This window comes from Westerdykella ornata (assembly GCF_010094085.1).
Source record: "Westerdykella ornata strain CBS 379.55 unplaced genomic scaffold EI97scaffold_1, whole genome shotgun sequence".
Classification (NCBI taxonomy): domain Eukaryota; kingdom Fungi; phylum Ascomycota; class Dothideomycetes; order Pleosporales; family Sporormiaceae; genus Westerdykella; species Westerdykella ornata.
Genome location: NW_022986851.1, coordinates 1,814,872 through 1,833,483, shown reverse-complemented (window position 1 = coordinate 1,833,483; position 18,612 = coordinate 1,814,872). Strand labels below are relative to the sequence as shown.

Below are 18,612 nucleotides of genomic sequence, written 5' to 3'. Positions count from 1 at the left end.
CAGACTGGTCCCCAGCCTCCTGTTCAGTCGCCTCCCGTCCAATCTCCTCCCCCTCCGCCTCCCGGTCAGACTCCTCCTCTCCAGCCGGCCCCAGGGCAGATACCTCCCTCTGGTCCCCCTCCACCACCTGGCGCACCGGCAACTCAAGTGGTATGTATCCCCTTTCATGGCTCCCTTTCCTCGTTCACACTTCACTATGAGATGCCTCCCCAGATCCATCCACATGAAGAAGAACTTATACTGACTGCTCCACAACAGCCACCATCACCGGTCGCACCGACGCAAGTCTCGCCTGCTGCAGCGACTCCCACCGCAGGGCTGCCATTCGTGGGCGAAGCTAATGCCAACGATCCTACTCTTGTTAGTTACATTGCCTTCCTCCTCGGTGCACTCGCTGCTCTCCTATAAAGTGGGGATCTGGGACGGGTATGTTTGGAAATAAAGTGATGGAACAGAGGAGGGATGAAAGAAGAGATGGTAACAAAAAATTGTGCTAACGAATGTTTCGGGCGTTAATGGCGTGTGTTTAAAGTGTCATAGAACGAAGTGGTAAAGCAGAACAGTTTTTACTTTCTAGAAGGCGTGCCTCTCGTGATTGCATTCTGAGGACAAATGGAAAAGTAGCACCCAATGCGCGGCAGTCAAGGTAGATGACACGATCCGTGCAGGCGTCGAGGCATCATATGTAAACATATGTTGTGCAGCACGTTAATCTTTGTTCTGGCGCAGTGGGTGCAGACCGGTCGCGTCAGTGAATGTTCTGTTCGTAGTCTGAGATGGAGACATCAGCCACCATCTACACTTTCGCCCTCCGCTTGGCCATTAGCTCGCTCAAAGGCAAGTCATCTTCCTCGTCGTAGAACTCCAGATCCTCATCCACGCCAAAATCTCTTAATCGTTCCCCCTCGGCATTGCGCCAGGTCTCTTCACCGCTGTTACTATGTTCTTCTTGAGAAAGCCCCGCATCGGGGCCTGAAATTTGATCATCTTCATCTTCGTCGTATCTTCCATACCGATACGAATCATCCCTCTGCTGTCTCATTCTCTGCTGAGCACCCTCCACGCGCTGAACGAATGGCTTCCGACGAACAACTCCACTGCCTCCTTTTCTTCGAGCGAAATCTTCTTCTTGACGTTTCTTGAACGCAGCAACAGTTTCTGCGGAACTGAGATCGGCATCAAGCAGAGTGGAGCCATCTGATTGCGGCTTCTGCCAGGTACGCTGTAGGCGATCTGGGTCCGGGGGCGGCCAAGGGAGATCGGAAAAGCCGTTGGTAGGGTAGGAAAGGCCGGTACTGATACGGGGCGTAGGAGCCAATGGCCAGAACCAGGCTAATACCTTAACGAAATGTAAGACTGGGACGTCTTGGGAGACTCGGCCGTGATACCATGTGACAGCAATGCGCCACTGGGTATGGAAGAGGCATATATCCCTTTTCTGAAGACTGGATGATGGAAAGGGAAATAGCACTCACGTTCCCAGTCCCCATCCCCTCCTTACAATTCGTCCAAATACCCACATCGTACGGGAACTCCTGCTTTTCAATCCTGACCTGCACACCACCAGGCCCCTCCAACCAGCCGCCAAAGTACCTGGCCCGCCTCACTAGCGTCGCATGTCGTTCGATTTCCCAACCTTCGATGGTCGTCGTATTGACTGCCAGCGACCAGATATTCCTTACTAGCAAGATGCCCAACGCAAATAACATCACAAAGTCCCCTACGCAAAGGGCAAACAGGTGAACCAGCTGAAGCATACTGGGTCCCAGGTAGCTAGGCATGTTCCGATTGTGCCAGAGATGCGCGATGGGTGGCCAGAGCAGCGATGCCAGGTAGGCAAGGGACGCAACGGCGTAGAAGAGGAAGCGGAGAAAATGGGGAAATGTGGTATGTGAGACGCAGTTGGCCGTCCATGGGCAGTGATGATCCATTTTCGGGATGCAGCGTCCGCAGGTGCGGCAGTGGTGAGCTCGAGGCGGCTTGGGAAGATTGCACTTACGGCACCATTTTCGGTGACCGTTCGTGTTATCTGGTCGGGATTGGGATGGAAAATTGTCGGAGACATCATTCGCTGGTCCTTTCTCGTGCTCATGCATAGTGGGAATATGGCCTGGATCTACAAAAACGGAGCGTGTATAGGAGATGAGGAGGCAGATGAGTAGAATATTGAAGCGAATGTATTCGCCTTCCGTGGGGGGAGCCGGTTCCAGGTCTTTGAGAAGCCATTGCGAGGTATACGCCAGGAAGAATATCAATACGTAGACGGACGGGACGGCGAGGTTCGATAACTCCATTCCTAGGAGTGGTCTACGACAGAACAAGAAGGGGGCTTAGGATTGGATAGATTGGGCGCTTACATAATGGTGCAATGGTCCAAGTGTAGCACTGCTGTTACCCGCAATATCACTCGTTTTGAAACTCAGAATTTGAATCGTTCAAGTAAAAACTCAAGTAAAGTTCACTGTAAATCGAAATGTGCAAACATAATGGACATTGAAAATTCTATGCAAGGATTGGGCGTGCTGACGATGTACGCTTTGCCATTCATAAGATAAAGGAGCTGGGTCAAATCCTCATATCACACACTGAACACTCACCCCCTCTGACTGGAACTGACAGTCAGCAGTGTTGATTGCACTGTCGTGTTGTAAGGAAAGGGGATGAAGGTCCATTGTACATCACGTGAAAGGCACGTGACTATTCCCAACCCACCTCTGTTTCAACCTCATCTCATCTCCCTCCATCACCACCGGCCTGTACTCAACAGCGGGCGACAGACCGTCAAATTCTCATCAACTCCGCCGCCATCCCTCTCCAGCACCGATGCCACCATGACACCCCATCCCACCAGCCTCCTCCCCCTCCTCTTCCCTCTCCTCATCCTCCTCTATCTCTTCCTCTGCCCCTACACCAAAGTCGAAGAATCCTTCAACATTCAAGCCATCCACGACATTCTGTACTATGGGATTCCCATTCCATGGCGGGACAATGCGGCGGAGTTTTTTGCAAAGAGATATGACCATGTGGCCTTCCCTGGACCCGTGCCGAGGACGTTTGTGGGAGCATTGATGGTCTCGGGGCTGGCCAGGCCGTGGTTATGGGTTTGTAGAGGGGATTGGGGGTGTGTGCAGGTATTGGGTGAGTGGTTATTTGGTTACTTTTTTTCTAAATGTTGAAGTCGTCCTCTGTCAACGTCTAGACTTTCGCCTTTCTTTTTGGTTTCACTCGTCAAGAATCGATGTTAGAAGAAAGGAGAATTCCAGTCGGATGCTTGGTGCACTCTAGCTTGAAAGGCTCTGTTTCCCTCTCATGGTGCTCTTCCTCCTTTCCCAGCTCCCTTTTCGACCCGTCATACCCGGTCAACCACCCGAGTCTCTCATGTCCTTCACATCCCTTCCCTCTCCCCTTTCTTACTAGCAGAAGCATTCCCACATCCTACTCCAAAAGCATAAACTAACCCCTCCTCGTCAGTCCGAGCCGTACTCGGCCTCCTCAACAGCTTCACCCTCATCCTCTTCAGCCGCAGCATCTCGCGCGCCTTTGGTCGCAGTGCGGGTGTCTGGTACATCCTCTTCCAAGCGAGCCAATTCCACGTCATCTTTTACGCGTCTAGGACGTTGCCGAATATGTTCGCCTTTTGCTTCAGTATGTCTGCATCTCATTCCCGTATTCCTTTCATCATGGCTATCCTCAGGTTTCTGGACTACCCATTCCGTCCGATTTTCGGTGTAGAAGCCGGTTCTCTGCTGCTCCCGAGACAATGCGTTCTCGCGCCCCCTTAAATGATGATCTCTTTACATACCTCGCACAATCATCACTAACAAGAACCCAGCAACCCTCTCCCTAACCCTCCTCCTAAACTCCCACACCCACCCTCCACCCCGCCGAACCAACTCCCTCACCCTCTCCCTCCTCCTCCTCACAACAACCACCATCCTCTTCCGCTCCGAACTCCTCCTCCTCCTCACCCCCCTAACCCTCCACACCCTCCTCCTCACCCCACCCCCCCTCCGCCTCCCTCTAATAACCCACACCATCCTCCCAGCAGGCCTCCTCGGCACCCTTCTCGCCCTCCCCCTAACCCTAACACTAGACTCGTACTTCTGGCACGCCTGGACCACGACTCCGCTCTGGCCCGAACTCTCCGCCTTCTGGTACAACACGATCCTCGGCCACAGTTCGGCCTGGGGCGTGAGCCCCTGGCACTTCTACTTCTCGTCCGCCCTGCCGCGCCTCCTGCTCAACCCCTTAACCTACCCCGTCTGCATCCCATTTGCTGTCCTGCATCCCGCGACGAGGCGCAACGCCACGGCCTTGCTGGTGCCGACGGCGGGGTTCGTGGCGCTGTACTCGCTGCTCGCGCACAAGGAGGCGCGGTTCGTCATGTACGCTGTCCCTGCGCTGACGGGCGTGGCGGGCGCGGGCGCGGGGCTGATTTGGACGCGGAGAGGGAAGTCGAGCATCTACGCGGTTCTCAGCGCAGGCATGGCGGTTTCGGTGATGGTGTCGTTTATGGCGAGTGCGGCGGTGGTGGGGGTGAGTAGTTTGAATTATCCTGGGGGCGAGGCGATGGGGGAGTTGCATCGGATTATTGCATCTGCATCTGCATCTGCCTCGGCCTCGGAGAACGGGAACGGGAACGGGAGCAGTGTGAACTGGACCAGCAGGAAAGACGGCGCTGGAGATGGCGAGGGCAGGGCCAAGGCCATAAACATCTACCTCGACAACCTAGCCTGCCAAACGGGCGTGACGCGCTTCCTGGAAGACCACAGCGTCTTCTCTCCCAGCAAAATACCTCTCACTACCAATGCCGATGACGTTGGAAACACCGTATCCACCAACCTAGACCTCCCCCGCCGACGCTTCACATACAACAAATCCACCTCCCCGGAACTCCTGCTCGACCCCCTATTCTGGACGCACTTCGACTACGCCATCATGGAGCGGCCGGAGAAATGCATCGGGAAGTGGGAAATGGTATCCACGGTCTTCGCCTACGATGGCTTCCGCTTGTTAAGACCTGGTATACCATCATCATCATCGTCAAATACAAGTCCAGGGGACGAGGAAAGCGGATTGTTTATCAGTGGTGAAGGAGAAGATGGCGGAGTAAGGACGGTGAAAGATCGGGCGATAGATACAGTTGCGAGGGGTTGGAAGACGCTGGAGGCGCTGCTCCGCTACCCGCTCCTCCGCGGGTACTGGATCGAACTGCGCATGTCCCCGAAGCTCTACATACTGCGCCAACAACCGCACCAGTTCGCAGAGACGCCTCCATCCGATGCCGACGAATCACAGCTGCAGGATGAGCTTCATTAAGTGAATACATGTAGCCCGAATACCACGTCCTGCAAGAAAAGAATGATAAAGAAACGGTAAAACACGGGCCAAAAAATGTACTTGTACATGATGGCCGAAAGATGCCTGAGCCAATTCTGTATTCTCCATTCCCAATTCCATTCGCCTTGCCATATCCATTCCATTTCCTGGCTCCAATCCCCCCATATAGTACTAGGGCAAAAGCTGATAATGATGACAATAACAAACCTGTCAAGACTCCCATCTCCGACCGACATTGCCAGACCGGCCGGGTCCCATCCTTTCCCTTCAAATTCCGGATACTCATGCGCTGGCCTACCTCCTTCGCTCCTCCCTCGCAGACATCGTAGACAAGGCCTTCCACATTACAGCCCCATTCATCCCCTCAGCCATCAGTTTCACTTTAGTTACTTCGTTCCCGTTCCATTTCCTCTTCCTCTTCCTCTCCTTCACCGTCTTCGCTGTCCCCACGCGATTCCCTCGAAATACCCATCCCGTGGCCCGCCACGCCTCCCGAAAGGAGACTGTTCGCCTAGAACTGTCCCTCACCAGCACCACCATTATGCACTGGATACCCAAACGCCGTGCCATCGCCTACTCCCCCCATGCCGCCTCCCATGTCCGAATCCTGGCCGCCCATTTGTCCCATGCTGTCGCCGTTGAAGGCACCCCCAGAAGGTGCGCCTGGGTCTCCTGCGCCGGCGCCTTGGCCAGGGTTGCTGGCGCTGCCGCTCGCTTGGGCCGCGCTGCCACTGCCGGAGGGTTTGTTTTGGTTGTTTGAGAGGAGGGTCTGTGCGTTTGAGATGGAGAAGTCAGTTGTTGTGGCTGAGTTGGAAAGACTAGAACTTGCTGACGGTGGGTTGAGAAGAGCAGAACGAGCAGTGAATGGACCAGAAGGGGTAGAAGAGGTGGCGCTCTGCAGATCTGGTCTTGCGGAATTGAACCGAGCCCGGTCAACTGACGACTCCCGTTTAGAGTTTCCCAGCGAAGACGAGCGTAGGCCATCTTCGGCGGAGACGAGTCTGGCGAGCTTCTCCTTGACGTAGTTCTCCCTTGCACGTTTCTTTTCGGCGAGTTGCTCCTTTTGAAGATGATAAATCGAGAGATAAGAAGGGCACAAATGAGACGAATGAAAGTGGGAGAGAAACGGAACGAGAGGAAAGGAAGAACGAAGGAAGCAGGAAAGGAAACACCATGAAGAGCCGTATAGTATCTACTCACCTCGCGATACCTCGAAAGATAAATCTTCAGGGCTTCGGCATAGTTCTCGAAACCGAGCGACGTCATGGCGAACAGGATATCCTCGCCATTGACGGTTTTTCGCTTTTCCTGTTGGCATTTCTCCGATGCTAAGGGCGATCATCAGCATGTCATCCTCGTTGCTGTACCAGTCGAAGCTCACCTTCGCTTGTAATGAAGGAGATGAACTCGCTCACACACTCCTGCATGCACTCCTTGGCCTCCTTCGCAATCTTGGCATTTTCGGGCAAGGCCATCTTCATGATGCGGGCGACTGGAGCAAAGTTACGAATGTTAGCATCGCTGGCGGGATTACTGGTGGTCGAGGGGTTGTTCTTGGACGGGGACGAGGCGGACGTCTGGGGAGAGGAAGACGACATGTCGGTGTGGGGAACTTAGCTGCCTGCTGCACGGCGGATATTTTCCCGCCAGGTACAGTGCAGGACCGTTGGCGGACGGACAAGCCTCAGGGCAACGGCGGAAAAAGGGAACCAGTGTGATTCGACGCAGAAGCGCGCGACTGGGGGAAAAGGATGGTATTCGACGGCTTGCAGCAGCTCAGGGCCCGGCAAGTGTAGCAGTCCGTCTTGACGTGCAGGAGGGAAGCGGGATTCACGCGCAAATCAGAGAGCTCGGGAGGGGGAGAAGAAGAAAGGAAATGAATGGGTCACGCACCATTGGCGATGGGGAGCCAGCGGTCCTGCTCCTTGACTTCGAAGTCGTAGCCGAGTCCTTGCGTTTGTGTCTCCTGGGCTTCTCTGTCCATAGGCGGCGGGGGGTCGGAACCGTCAGGCGACTGAGCTTGGGGTTCCACGTCCCCCTTCTTTGGGGGGGTGGAGGACATGTTTATTCGGGTGGGTGCAGGGCTGCGAGGGTGGGATCGAAGGCGATTGTGCGCTGGCGCTTTGCGAGGTTATTCGCTGGCGGTCCACGTCACTGGACGGTGTAGGAAAAGGTGAGTGCTTGGCGGCCTGGTATGCAACCCACCGTGTAACGCAGCTGTCTGAGAGAGGAAGCGGTTAGCTTGAGCAGGAGGCGGGGATGCCGGCCAACATACGGGTCTCGTGTAATGCAGCAATGCAGCAATGCAGCAGGGCACGGCTTTGGGCTGGGGGAGGGCGCGCAAGGGGTTGGGATGGTATCTGTTCGCGAACGGTTCAGAGGTGGTGTTGGTGTGGTGGTAGCGCTACCGAGAGGTGGGGAGCTTGCCGTCTCCAACAAGCAGGGTGTAGTTTACACAGTATCTGTGGACGGGCGGTGATTATAGTGTGGGAGTCGTATAGAAGATGGTTGGACGAGAGGTAGACGCAGCAGCGCACACTGGGGGATTGACGGACGGGTGGGTGTCAGGGTCGAAGGCACAGCGTGTACGACGTCAGAGCTGCGCGTTGCAACGAAGGAGCTAAACTGTATGCGGTGTCAGTCTGCCAGCGGGCCAATTGTGGCGTGTACGGGCCGGTCGGGCAAGCTGCGAGCGATGGTGGTGGTGGTGGTGGTGAGGGCGATGTCGCGATGGGCAGCGAAGTGCAGGTGTAGTGTAGGGCAGTATGTTTGCGATGCAGGTGCGATCGATCGCGACAAGGCCAAAACGCGTGTCGGCGACCAATGGGGGAAGGGTGGGCAGCGCGGGAAGGCTCACCGGGATAGGAGAAGCTTTGGGGCGTAGAAAATCTTAAAGAAGGGTTTTAGAAGCTCACAAGCTTGGAGACAAGTTGCTGGCCAGTCAGGATGCGATCGCAAGTTGGATGCTTTGAGCTCGGGTTCCTTTGACGATAGCTCTGGTGGGGAGAAACTGAGGGATTGGAGGAAATCGAGGGAAATTGGGAGAAAATGAGGACTGAGTGAGCGAATGGAAACGGCCAGACAAAAGCAAAGTGCGGCCAGCCGAGCCAGTCACACGCGGCTGAGCATTAAACATTACCTCGAATTAATCAGCCAATCATGCGCCAGGACGACGGCGAGGTTGGATCACCCCACCGCCGAGCATCCACCATTCACTAATTCCCTCCAGTAGTATATCCCAGTAGGAATTGTCAAGAATAAAATGAGCCGGCTGGAGGATACACTGAACAAGTCACGAGAGAATTGCTCAGAAGCAGCTAAGGGAGAATTCACTCCTTGCAAGGGATGTCAGCCACCTCGCCGTCAGTGATGTGGCACTCTTCCCCCCCCCACTCTCCCTCCATCCATGGATCGGAAGCATCGGAATACAGTGCCACGCCATCATTCGGATACCTACACTGTAGTGAGGGCTGAGAACTGGAGTCGACAAGGCTGATGCACAGCCCAACACCATCAAATGCCCGCTGCACCATGTGCTGGCTTTCCGCCAAGTGTCATCGACCCTGCAGTGGGCCACAGCAACATCTTGATGCCGTACCTTTTCCACGTGTACGGGAACGCTGCTCATAGGGTACCGTCTAGAAAGCACTGAGAGAAGTTCGTGGGTTGAGGATTTGGGTGGTGCGTTGCGAACTGGAGGGGAGCGCAGATGACCGTGCGGGAGCGAGGGAGGCTTCAAATGCTGTCAGTGTAGGATGATGAATTGACGTGATATGTGGCTTTTTGGCAGGACATGTAGTGCGTCCTGACCACGTTGTCTGCTACAACATGTACAGGCACGGACGATCAGATTCACTAGCAGATGGACAGCAAAGACGCGAGGATCAGGGTTCGATGCAAGGACATTAGCAGACTTTTGAGCTCAATGTTTCGTATTCTTCCGTCATTTGCGCTGCGGCATAAGCCGCAGGGTGCCCACTACCTTGTGTGGTTCTACAAAGGAGTCTCCCCAGGAGTTTCATATCTCCACGCGTCTGCCCCTGTACAGCAGGGCAACGATTGTGTTCCCAGATGCCGTGCTTCCCATACCTTCTCTCATCCCACTTTCGTGGCGGGGCTCCTCTCAGGCTCCGGATTCCATTGTAGTGGAGCCTTGCCTCGCCATGTTGTTTCATCAATATCAAGGTTACTCCGCCACGTGTGACGCGCCTCTGTCCTCCATCCTCTCAATGCTTCTACTGTCCAGGCTGCTGGACAACCTGAATATTGTTCTTCTTCTATACACGGAAAAATGTGTTAGCCGCTGCAACCTCAATACTAGACGTCTTCCTTCCAATCACAGACCGTTCCAAAGGGATGGCAGGTAACCGAAACAACGGGAACCGGGAAACTGACCTTCCACTTCTCCATCTCGTCCTGCTTGGCCTTATACTGCTTGACCAGCTCCTCGAGCGTCTTCTTCAGCCCCTCCGAGTTGGTCTGCAGGATGGGCACCACTTCCTTGACCGTGCGCTCCGTCAGGACACCGTTGATCATCCGGAAGCATTTGCGGTCACCGGGGAGCGGTGTCAGGGTCTCGAGGACGAGTCTGGCAGCATTGGTTAGGGGAGAGCCTAGGTAGAAATGAAGTAATGGTAGTGTGACGGGAAGAGAAGGGAAAGATAGGGATGAGCACGTGAGGTAGAAAAACTAAGTGATTTAACGGTAGTAAAGGAATGACTCCCAGAGGAGAGAACGTAACGAACTGCAGAAGAATGACGATATTGATAGACAGCAGCACAGCAAACACGAGAGCAGAAAAGACCAACTGAAAACTTACTTGTGCTCCTCAGCTTCCTGCTCGATATCCCCAATCTTCTGTGCGAGCGTCTGCAGCGTGCTCTTATAGTTGCCATATGTATTCTGCAGCTCTGGCCCCCATCAGCTTCTCATTTCCTTTGCGATTCTGGGACCTATGTTCGATATGGGAGATGTTCTTGGATGAGGAAGAGGGAATAGCAGCTGTAGCATACATACCTTGCTGCTTCTTCAAGGCAGCCTGAGACGCCATCCTAATCCCAAACCTCTGTGTCTCACCCACGGAGAATGGTTATCGACTCGGCGATAGGCAGTGTTTTCTCAGTATTAGGACTTTGGTGCGGGGGACTTCGGAGGTGTAGTCGAAGGTCCGCCAAGCCTCACTGCGGAACTTCGTGGCAGAGCTTCCTTCAACTTCACGACTCCTACATTCGCTGTAACTCCTCGAGTATCCCACTCTAAGGCCGGAAACTCTCAATTGAGCTTCCAGTAGACCATCCCAAGAACACACAAAGTCCCTCCACCGCAACCCATCCAAGCGCACCGCATTCACACCACCTACCACCACCAGCACCATGCATCCCCACCTCCACACCGTCGAGAACCAAACCGGTACTTTCCCCCTTCTACCCCCTCGGCTTGGGTGGTAAACTTGCAAAAAGCTAGTCTGACTCCCTCTCAGCCTGCGCAGAAGTCATCCGCATCCTCGACGAATGCTACGCCCGCGGCTTCCTCTACAAACTGACCGGCAGCTGCACCGACGCCAAACTCGCCGTCAACAAGTGCCTGCGTGCGCAGCGGCTGGAGCGCTCGCGGTTGAATCGCGAGGAGGCGAAGCAGAAGAGGCAGAAGATTGAGGCCGCGTGGAGGGAGATTGATGAGAATTCGTGATTCCTTTGCTCAAGAGAAGAAGAGAGGGAAGGAGAGGAGGCGGACGTGTATGATGCTAATGGTGGATGAATGTTTGAGTAGAGGGAAGGAGTTGGCGATATACTGTTTTACTGCATTGGGAGCGGGTTTGGAGTTTTTAGCATGGGAGACAATTCACTGGAGAGGCTATTTGCTTTGGAAAATGTATATTATATTTATAGGGTATCCATGCTCTGCCTCAGGGTAAATCATATTACAGGCTCGATCATCTTCCTTCAGCTACTCATCGTCACTCTCCACCCTTGACAGTCCTCCCGCGGGCGTTGCCCCAATACTCTCCAACCCCCTTGCACTTCCAGGCGTCGTTCCCAGGCTATCCAGTCCTCGGTTCACGATGATCTTTCCGGTCTCATCCATCCCATTCACCGCTGCGACCATGCCCGCTTCTATCCTTAGGCGCTCGTACTCTTCGCCCGTCTCCTGGAGCTTCTCTTGTACGTACTTCTGTCGGTCTGCAATGCGCACCTTTTCTTCTCGCACCTCTTGCAATTTCTGGAAAATCATATCGCGGTGTTGTCGTTTGGCTGTTACGTCCGCTTGGAGAGATTCCAGGACCTCGCTCAAATCGGGAAGAGGCGTTATCCGTGGTGGAGTTCGAGCGCCTTCGTCCTCCTGGTGCTCTTTCCTTCCATAAGCGCCTGCGCGTGTCTGCGCAGCTTCATACGCAGCGTTGCGCTCTTCTTCCGAATCCGATGGACCCTCCTCGTCCGATCCTCTCTCAGCCTGGCTGATCATCTCTGCCATTTCCGCTCGACGCCGCCTCTCTGCTTCGCGCTCTGCCTTCCGGCTCAGCGATATCCTCCCGTCTTCCACATACTCCTCGAATCCCTCAGCGATGTCTTCATCATCTCTCACGAGCCTCGTCTCCGCGTACTTCTCCTTCTCTTTTGGGCGCAGTGATATCTCATTCCGCATCGTGCGGAACGCATCCGAATCGTCCGACGCCCAAGGCTCCTCCTCATCATCCGCCGCAGCGAGCTGCTCCTTCGCCAACCTCGCCCTCCTAGCCTTCTTCTCCTGGATCTCCGCCGCCGTCGGAATCAGCGACACGGGTTCCACTGGCGCAAGTGTCGCGTCGGGCCCAAACTTCGACGCAATATCTATTGCTCTCGTCTCCTCTTCCGCCTCCCCTCCAGCCGACGGTACCAAATCCCTGGGCGTCGACGGTGTCGACTTCTTCAACTCCTCCAAATAATCCTTACTATAACTCGGCCTTTCCTCCTCCCTTGCACGTCCAATATCCGGCACAAGCGGCGACCTCGCCCTCCTCTCCGCATTCTTCTCCATCGCCACACGGCTCAGACTCGTCTTCTTCGGCGTCACCACCGCGCTATCGCTTGCCGCGCCGCCATCATTCCTTCCTTCGTCCGATTCCCCCGCGCCAAACGATATCCGTAGGGAAGAGCGCTTTCGGCTCTTCGCGAAGGTGGGTCGCTTTACGACGGGTTCTGATGAAGGGGCTGTGAGGAGTTAGCGCGGGTTCCCTAGGAGTGTCAGAAAACAGGATTATCTGATGATTTTGTGCTTGGGTTGGGGAGAAAGGGCTTACCTTTTGAGGTGGGTGCGCTTTGCGTGCTGTCGGAGGGAGAGGTGGTGTCGTTGTCGTCTTCGTCGTAGGCGCCGATTTTGCGCGCGACGCGGCCGGAGCCTGTTCGTCTCATTGTGGAATGAGGCTTTGTTCCGCGTGGAATGAGTCGATGGTTTGGCCGCACTTTCGTATGTGACAGGCTGGGAGAACTGTGAGATTGCTGGTATTCAAGGTAGGTTCCGCAAGCGGTGATGTCGAAAGTGAATATCTCTGCGCACGGACCACCTTCGGCCTGCGGCTTGCAGCTAGGAAAGGCTTCAACCACAACGTTGACCATCTCCACCGCACTTCTATCCCAACCGACGCCGCACCGCGTTTTCCGCCCAGAACCACCGACAAGATGCCTGCCGCACAGCCAGAACTCAAGAAAGTACGTACCTTTCCACAAATTTAACGTGAAAAGTAGCGAGTCGCATCATACCGCAAGCCAGAGATTCTTCAATTACGCAGCGGTAGCGCTAACGAGAGACGCAGTACCTCGACAAGCGCGTCCTCGTTCAGCTCAACGGCAGCCGCAAGGTCATGGGCCTGCTCCGCGGGTACGACGTATACCTGAACATTGTGCTCGATGAGGCGCTGGAGGAGAAGCCGAGCGGGGAGAAAGTCCGGATCGGCATGGTTGTGATTCGAGGGAACTCTGTCGTTATGCTTGAGGTACGGTTTTGGTCCTGGGCTTGAAGAGTGAGGTTGGGCTGACGCGTGTAGGCATTGGATCGTATTCACCATGAGGAACCGAGACCTGGAAGATAGAGATCCCATGGCCAATGGACGACTCCTTATTCAGATGAGGTAAACGAACATCGAGCTTGGTGTATGGCGGCACGGCGTTTGAGGGAAATTCATTCTGGGTAATTGCCCCTCCGGCTTCCATTCTACAATAGATGGTCTGCGCGAGGATACAGGCATGGGGCCGATATGGTGTGCACCGAATGTTGACATGACTATGTCTTATAGGGTCGAAGTATGACATGATACCACACGGCGACCATTGCGAATGCAGCATTGAGACGGGTATAGGTTCTATAAAAATCACCGCGGAACAGCAAAGGATAAATCTACACTATAATCTCGCCTTCTCGTGACTCCTCTTGAACTCTTGCACCAGATCCCACGCCACCTCAGCGAACGGCGCCATCTGCGCGCCAAACTCATGCGCTTTCGCGCTGCTGGCCTGTCGCAGAGCATAACGAGCTGCGATACCCTGCATGATGATGGCGGAGCGGTAGGTTCCAAAGGCGTCGCCCCAGGTGATGTCCGGCCGCGGGTCCCACCCAGCTACTTCCGAGTACCACGATATTAGCTGGTCCTTAGTAGGGAGGCCGGGCGTCGCGCCTGGCTGGAAGGCTACGTTGGCACGACCTATAGCCAAGGCCTTTTGGGAAGACGCTGTGACGTAGGGAGCAAGGAGGTTGACGATGTCGGAAAGGGGATGGCCAATGGTGGACATTTCCCAGCTACCCCAACTGTAAGCACCTGCATAGAAGCTCCGTCACTGGGACCTACTCACTCAAGGATACCAATCACCCGCGGCTCCGTCTTGTGGAAGATAACGTTATCGATCTTGTAGTCTCCGTGCACAAAGCTGCTCCTGTCCTTGGGCTGCAGCTTCGGATCACTGAAGAAAGCTACCATGTCGTCCTGGTGGGGGATCTTGCCAACAGGGATGCCCGTGTCCTTGTCAACTGCTGCGGCTTGCGACTTCGAGATGGTGTTGAAGGTGGCTATTTGGCGATTGTAAAATCCGGAAGGCTTGCCGTAGTTCTCCATGCCCACGTCCTTGGGGACCACGCGGTGGAATTTGGCAAGCGTGGTAATGGCCGAGTGCCACCTATCACCGTAGTCAGCCATTTTGTCCTCGTATGCCACACGCCCAACTATCCGAGGGCACTTGGAAGGCTCACATCTTTGTCCTCTCCTCGGGCGTAACCTCCGGCATAGCAGGGTCCTCGAATATCCTTCCATCCAAGAACTCCATAATGTAGAAATCGGTGCCAATCACCTTCTCATCCTGGCACAAGCAAATCGCCCTGGGAACGGGGACGTCCGTCTTCTCGAGCGCATGAATGATCCTATACTCGCGGTCGACCTTGTGGGCCGTCTTGGACAACAACTGCCCGGGAGGCTTCTTCCTCATGACAAACTTCTTGCCATTTTTGTCTGTTAATTGGTACGTCGGGTTGGACTGGCCATAGCCAAACTAGCAATAGCATTGTCAGCACTCCTGGTCTTCCTGCGTCGCAGTGTTCGTCGGCTTACCTGCTTGATGTCGACCGGGACGGCAATCTCGGGGACGTTGGAGGCAATGTAGCGCTCGAGAGAGGCTAGGTCAATGGGCTGTCGTACTGCTCCGGCCATGATTTCTTGGGCAGCGAAAGAGAAAGGCTCGTGTCATGGAGGGGCGCCATGTTTTGTACATGATGCTGTGGGCGGGATGGGGGAAGCATTTGCCTCGGCACCAGGAGCTTGGGCGAGTCAAAAGCCGACCGGAGGAGTCGGGGGATGTGAGGGCGGCGTTCCAACGTCAAGAATATCATTGCTTTTTATTTAGGAGCCAGATGAGGCAGATGAAGCCCGAATTTGCACAGTTGACAAGTGTACAGTATTGATGAAGTCGGCCCCGTGGAAGGGAGCCCTGGAGTGGAGTGGAAGCCCATTGAGCGATCACGTGATTGCGCGTTTCACTGCAGGTGGTGATTCCGGATTCGCTTGAGGTTGAGCAGCTCCCAGACAATCCGATATACAATAGTCTTTCTAGATCCTTCAAATCGATTCAATAACCCTCTTAAGACGAAGGTTGGCCACAAGTGCCATGTTTATCGAGGAACACCAAACCAGACTTTCTCAAAATGTTGCCCGGAAGCCTCGTTTCATTTCTCGCGAACTATCTTCTAGGATGAACAGAAACTGCGGGGTTTGCCGATGTCGAGTCTCATATAAAGAAGCAAACATTGCAGACACTGAGCCAACTAAAGGGTAATAATCAGGCCTCGGGATGATATCGACCAGGATGTCACCTTGTTATTCAATGTTTTGGTCCGCCACCTTCGTGATAAATACAGGTTATTGATACGCTTACTGTTCGAGTTTCCAGGGTCACCAGGGTGGCTTTGGCATTCATTGCCTGGTGACGTTCTATCCTGGTCGAGACAGGAGCCGGGAGGCGCGTCGACAATGACTCTATTATGTTGTAAGTACTGTATAGTTAACTCCCCGGATCGAACACAAGTGTTACTGCACGGTGCACACTGCTATGCGTACGCATTTGAGGGCAATACGGGGTACGGAGTGTTCTCTGTACTTGAGACCACTTCGACGTGGTTCCAACACCTGGGCAGGCGCCACATCTGCGCCACACCCGGTTTGAGACGGGATCCCTGCTTGGGCGCGGACAGCCTTCCGTCCCCAGACTCAACACAAACAAACCCGCTCTCTGTGCGACCAGGTTCCCGTACACTTAAGTACACTAGCAGGCAATCCCGGGCCCAGGATGTCCTTCCAAACACCGCGACGGCTGGGCCCTCCACGTCCAAACCACTCCCTCAGCGCCGCCGCGTCGTCCCCTAACTTGGCCCTCTCTGCCAGCGCGGCCATTGCGAGAAAAGCCTCCCTGAACGCCTTGGTGGGAGTTAATACTACGCCGACGAACAATATGGGTGGTGATGGCCAAGAGATTGAGGTGGGCGATCTTGTTGACGTTCCTGGGGGCATGCATGGAACTGTCAAGTTCATTGGCAGTGTTCGGGGGAAGAAGGGTGTTTTCGCAGGGGTTGAGTTGAGCAGAGAGTTTGCTGCTCGCGGGAAGAACGATGGCGATGTGGATGGGTAGGTTGCTTCAATGTTTGTCGTACAAAAGCATGATTTGACCTTGTTTACAGAACCCAGTACTTCACTACATCCACCCCTGGATCCGGCATATTCTTACCAATACATCGCGCAAGGAAACGGAGCTCCATGTCGTCCGAAGGATACAGTCCGACTCCCACAACACCTTCTTATCGGAACAACTTCAGCGTCTCCACCACAGATAAGCCGAACTACAGCCCGGCGGATACGCCCTCCATGCCTAGATTTGCCCAGTCAGTGGGGCCAGGTGCTCGAGCACCAAGTCCTACATTCAAACCTACAAGCCGGCCATCGATACCACGCCCGGAGTCTCCATATCGCAAGCCAAGTCTGGCGCCTACCCCTGGAAGGAATACAGGAAGGGCCACGCCGTCTGGACTATCCAAGAGCATGGTCGGTCCACCGAGGTATACTAGTCCTGCTCCGAAAGGTCCCAGCTTTCAGAAACCGCGAACGCCGGGCCCGCCACGGCCGTACTCTCGCAATAATTCGCGGCTGGGTCACCATGATACCATCGACGAGGATGGGGAGATTGCCCCCTTAGCAACTGCAAGAGGAAGTAACGGCTCATTGTCGCCTAGTAAAAGTCGACGAACGACTTCAAACTCGGCCGAGGAGGAGATAGAACGGCTCAAGAAATTACTCGAAGAACGGGACAAGCAGTTGAGCGCACAAGCTGCATCGTTGGCGGATATGGAGGCAGGACTGGCGGAGATCCAGAACCTCATGCCAGATGAATCTGGACGTTCACGCGGCAGCATCGATGAGCCCGCTGACGTTGCTCAGTTGCGGGCTCTCCTTCGCGAGAAGAATGAGAAGATTGCAATGCTCACCGCAGAGTTCGATAACCACCGTGCAGATTTTCGTAACACCATAGATACGCTCGAGATGGCTAGCACTGAGACTGAACGCGTCTATGAGAGGAAGCTGGAAGAGTTACAAAACGAACTTCGAGAGCTCCATGAACGAAGTGAGGATGTCGAGAGCGTGGCAATCCAACTAAAACAACTTGAAGAACTTGTCCAAGAGCTGGAAGAAGGACTTGAGGATGCTAGAAGAGGGGAAGCAGAGGCACGAGGGGAAGTCGAGTTCCTGCGAGGGGAGGTCGAGCGGGGCCGGTCCGAGCTCCGGAGAGAAAGGGAGAAAGCAGCGGCAGCGTTGGAAGGCGCTGGCGCCATGGTAAACGGTCCCATGAGTCCTGGTCTGAGAGAGGTCGAACAGAGAGACGACGAGATTCGTGGACTGAAAGCCATTATTCATTCGTTAAGTTCTGGCCCCGAGGACCGTGGCCGGTCGCCCATGCATCTGGGAGGGCCAGCCGTCGACCTGGAGGAGCTGAAGGCTGTACGAGCTCAAGTCGAACGGCTGGAACGTGACAAGGAAGAGCTACGCGGGCTTGTTGAGCGTAAGGCGTACAGGGAAGAGGAGCTTGAGCGAGAAATCGAGAAGTTGAGGAAGCAACTTGGGGAGCAGCGAGAGAGCATCATCAGCAACGGCATGTCGGAGCGTACCATCATCGCAGACAACCACCCATCTGAAAGAGATTCCAAAGGAACCATTGTCAGTTGGAGAGGATCACCGCAGGCCAAGCGCTCCGATGCTCGTTCGGCGCTGGAGCCCATGATGGAGTCCGATGCTCACTCTTCCGCAGACGGCAGTGTGCTGTGGTGTGAGATTTGCGAGACTGGCGGACATGATATTCTCAACTGCTCGGCCATGGGTAGCGACGCAGCAATAAGGTCACAACCGCCTGGGAAACGTATGGGCAAGGAGGCGGTAATCGAGGGACTTCGCAACCTCTCCATCAACTCGGATCGTTCCCGCCCGCCGACCTTGACGCCCACAAAATCGCCTGGCAATGCACCATCGGCGCCACCTCCGCCTCCATTCAACCTGAAAGCCAGTCCCAACAGCCAGGGCAACTCCGGGCTTGTACCTCCAAAGGGCGGCGCCGTCGCTGATCCGGACAAGTGGTGTGCTCTCTGTGAGAGTGAAGGCCATGATGTGACGGCCTGTCCGAATGAAGATGCATTTTAGTTGAATTGCTTCTTTTTCTTCAAGATATCCATAAGTGCTTGGAAGGGTTCTTATTTAGGGAAGGCAAATCTTAGCTC

General features: G+C 54.7%; 10 protein-coding genes across 10 annotated transcripts in view; 5 read left to right on the top strand and 5 right to left on the bottom strand.

Annotated features, from left to right (window-relative positions):
- EI97DRAFT_438646 (uncharacterized protein) overlaps positions 1–408 on the top strand; it is a gene marked incomplete at both ends in the record, with an annotated part of 2,607 nt that extends 2,199 nt beyond the window's left edge. Inside the window, 2 exons of the mRNA XM_033799510.1 lie at positions 85–150; positions 259–408. Of these exons, the coding sequence (XP_033658806.1) occupies positions 85–150; positions 259–408 (216 nt within the window). The remainder of the gene's footprint in view (positions 1–84; positions 151–258) is intronic.
- Positions 409–1,029: 621 nt separating this feature from the next.
- Positions 1,030–2,467, bottom strand: EI97DRAFT_429313 (zf-DHHC-domain-containing protein). Its single transcript, XM_033797414.1, has one exon. The coding sequence runs from the start codon at positions 2,292–2,294 to the stop codon at positions 1,341–1,343; it is 954 nt and encodes a 317-aa protein (XP_033658805.1). The 5' UTR covers positions 2,295–2,467; the 3' UTR covers positions 1,030–1,340.
- Positions 2,468–2,831: 364 nt separating this feature from the next.
- On the top strand, positions 2,832–5,319 carry EI97DRAFT_463627 (uncharacterized protein; the record flags this gene model as incomplete). The annotated part of the gene is made up of 3 exons (XM_033801369.1): positions 2,832–3,138; positions 3,472–3,645; positions 3,833–5,319. The coding sequence occupies 3 exons, from the start codon at positions 2,832–2,834 to the stop codon at positions 5,317–5,319; spliced, it is 1,968 nt and encodes a 655-aa protein (XP_033658804.1).
- A 1,221-nt stretch (positions 5,320–6,540) lies between these two features.
- EI97DRAFT_364719 (uncharacterized protein) lies at positions 6,541–7,402 on the bottom strand (the record flags this gene model as incomplete). The annotated part of the gene is made up of 3 exons (XM_033795009.1): positions 6,541–6,668; positions 6,722–6,832; positions 7,234–7,402. Coding segments are annotated over 3 exons (408 nt in total), but the record flags the coding sequence as incomplete, so codon positions are not given.
- A 1,932-nt stretch (positions 7,403–9,334) lies between these two features.
- Positions 9,335–10,493, bottom strand: EI97DRAFT_429311 (Prefoldin beta-like protein). Its single transcript, XM_033797413.1, has 4 exons — positions 10,357–10,493; positions 10,160–10,250; positions 9,736–9,928; positions 9,335–9,617 (listed from the first exon to the last, which is right to left on the bottom strand). The coding sequence occupies exons 1-4, from the start codon at positions 10,388–10,390 to the stop codon at positions 9,576–9,578; spliced, it is 360 nt and encodes a 119-aa protein (XP_033658802.1). The 5' UTR covers positions 10,391–10,493; the 3' UTR covers positions 9,335–9,575.
- Positions 10,414–11,273, top strand: EI97DRAFT_409925 (UPF0287-domain-containing protein). Its single transcript, XM_033796689.1, has 2 exons — positions 10,414–10,749; positions 10,820–11,273. The coding sequence occupies exons 1-2, from the start codon at positions 10,713–10,715 to the stop codon at positions 11,026–11,028; spliced, it is 246 nt and encodes an 81-aa protein (XP_033658801.1). The 5' UTR covers positions 10,414–10,712; the 3' UTR covers positions 11,029–11,273.
- Positions 11,274–11,286: 13 nt separating this feature from the next.
- EI97DRAFT_463623 (uncharacterized protein) lies at positions 11,287–12,818 on the bottom strand (the record flags this gene model as incomplete). The annotated part of the gene is made up of 2 exons (XM_033801368.1): positions 12,617–12,818; positions 11,287–12,527 (listed from the first exon to the last, which is right to left on the bottom strand). The coding sequence occupies exons 1-2, from the start codon at positions 12,726–12,728 to the stop codon at positions 11,287–11,289; spliced, it is 1,353 nt and encodes a 450-aa protein (XP_033658800.1). The 5' UTR covers positions 12,729–12,818.
- Positions 12,819–12,936: 118 nt separating this feature from the next.
- Positions 12,937–13,731, top strand: EI97DRAFT_429307 (small nuclear ribonucleoprotein-like protein G). The gene is made up of 3 exons (XM_033797412.1): positions 12,937–13,025; positions 13,130–13,309; positions 13,361–13,731. Exons 1-3 carry the CDS (start codon positions 12,996–12,998, stop codon positions 13,403–13,405), a joined length of 255 nt encoding a protein of 84 aa, XP_033658799.1. The 5' UTR covers positions 12,937–12,995; the 3' UTR covers positions 13,406–13,731.
- EI97DRAFT_367842 (acyl-CoA dehydrogenase family member 11) lies at positions 13,716–15,010 on the bottom strand (the record flags this gene model as incomplete). The annotated part of the gene is made up of 4 exons (XM_033795110.1): positions 13,716–14,109; positions 14,163–14,483; positions 14,557–14,852; positions 14,912–15,010. 4 exons carry the CDS (start codon positions 15,008–15,010, stop codon positions 13,716–13,718), a joined length of 1,110 nt encoding a protein of 369 aa, XP_033658798.1.
- Positions 15,011–16,304: 1,294 nt separating this feature from the next.
- On the top strand, positions 16,305–18,535 carry EI97DRAFT_367792 (uncharacterized protein; the record flags this gene model as incomplete). Its single annotated transcript, XM_033795107.1, has 2 exons — positions 16,305–16,477; positions 16,531–18,535. The coding sequence occupies 2 exons, from the start codon at positions 16,305–16,307 to the stop codon at positions 18,533–18,535; spliced, it is 2,178 nt and encodes a 725-aa protein (XP_033658797.1).
- Between the last annotated feature and the right edge of the window lie 77 nt (positions 18,536–18,612).